We start from the raw sequence: 1,769 nt of genomic DNA, 5'->3' as shown, positions 1-1,769 counted from the left end.
TCAGAACCAATCAACCGCTAAGCAAGCAACAGCATTTATAACTGGAAATGTGACTTCAGCATCACTACCAAAGTCAAGCATAACGACACGACGCGTACAACCTCGAGATTATTTAAAAGCCCAGCAAGAAAATCTACAAGAGCAGACACCTTGTAGGTGCTTAGTACCACCGCGTCAGCGAAGTTCAAAACTCATCACAGAGTCGAAAAGTCAGAGTCCAGATGTACAGCGTCAGGAAAATTTAAAACTCATCACAGAGTCGAAAAGTCAGAGTCCAGATGTACCACGTCTACGAAATTTAAAACTCATCACAGAGTCGAAAAGTCAGAGTCCAGATGTACCGCGTCAGCGAAGTTCAAAACTCATCACAGAGTCGAAAAGTCAGAGTCCAGATGTACCACGTCTACGAAATTTAAAACTCATCACAGAGTCGAAAGGTCAGAGTCCAGATGTACCGCGTCAGCGAAGTTTAAAACTCATCACAGAGTCGAAAAGTCAGAGTCCAGATGTACCGCGTCAGCGAAATTCAAAACTCAACACAGAGTCGAAAAGTCAGAGTCCAGAAGTACCGCGTCAGCGAAGTTTAAAACTCAACACAGAGTCGAAAAGTCAGAGTCCAAAAGTACCGCGTCAGCGAAGTTTAAAACTCAACACAGAGTCGAAAAGTCAGAGTCCAAAAGTACCGCGTCAGCGAAGTTTAAAACTCATCCCAGAGTCGAAAAGTCAGAGTCCAGATGTACCACGTCTGCGAAATTTAAAACTCAACACAGAGTCGAAAACTCAAAGTCCAGATGTACCACGTGAGCAGGATTACACCAGTACACATCAAGATGAATTCCTCAAAGTTTTTAGGAATCCTAGAAAGCGGACACGAAACCATTCAACGAAGTAGTCGAGTTCAAATCCCCCGAAGAAGGAGGGAAATGTAAGGACGGAATTTTGTACAAATTCCGCCCTACATAAAACTTATTATTTTTTATTAAAAATCGTCTGGATAAAACTCGATTTATATATTTAAACAAATAAACAAAGCCAACCGCGAACATACGCACAAACGACACGCAAAACAAAGCCAACCGCGAACATACGCACAAACGATACGCAAAACGAAGCCAACCGCGAACACACGCACACACGACAAGCAAAACAAAGCCAACCGCGAATTACACTTGTGCGGTTGTGCGTGCATTTAAGCAAAGCAAAGTGTCGTATATAAATAGCGGAGATTTTATATGAAAGATCACTTAGCACCGGCACACCGAAGTGAGTAGATCACTACTCCAGCGCTAAGTCCCTTTTTAGAAGCCCATGGTGTTTCGACGCTAAGGCTTAATAAATCAGTAGAAGGTATTGGATAGATTTTATAAACGCCTTTGATGTTTTGACGTCTTTGGCTAGAAACTAATTACGTAGATTTGGAAAAAACTCTTTGATGTTCTGACGTCTTTGGGTAAAAATTATTGAATAGATTTTATAAACGCCTTTGATGTTTTGACGTCTTTGGCTAGAAACTAATTACGTAGATTTGGAAAAACCCTTTGATGTTCTGACGTCTTTGGATAAAACTTACTGAGTAGAATCAAGACTAGAATAAGTTATTTAAGAAAACTTTAAATAAATTTTAAATAATAAAAGCAAACGGTCTTTTACTTTCCACTCATTGGTTTACCAGCTTCGAACTAGTCAATAAAACAAATTTATTGCAACGACCCGGACCGCGACTGAGTAATACCTCAGCAGAATTAAAACGACGAATCCGTGTCGTTACA

The 1,769-nt window shown here is 40.5% G+C and overlaps 1 protein-coding gene across 1 annotated transcript in view; it reads right to left on the bottom strand.

Moving 5' to 3' along the window:
- The window catches only part of LOC119677232 (chitobiosyldiphosphodolichol beta-mannosyltransferase-like), a 2,896-nt gene continuing 1,127 nt past the window's right edge, over window positions 1-1,769 (bottom strand). Inside the window, exon 4 of the mRNA XM_038088503.1 lies at window positions 1-101. Within this exon, the coding sequence (XP_037944431.1) occupies window positions 1-101 (101 nt within the window). The remainder of the gene's footprint in view (window positions 102-1,769) is intronic.

The sequence above is a fragment of the Teleopsis dalmanni genome, chromosome 2 (assembly GCF_002237135.1).
Source record: "Teleopsis dalmanni isolate 2A chromosome 2, ASM223713v2, whole genome shotgun sequence".
NCBI classification, from domain to species: domain Eukaryota; kingdom Metazoa; phylum Arthropoda; class Insecta; order Diptera; family Diopsidae; genus Teleopsis; species Teleopsis dalmanni.
Note: the sequence above shows the minus strand (reverse complement) of the source record. Positions and strands in the feature narration are given on the sequence as shown.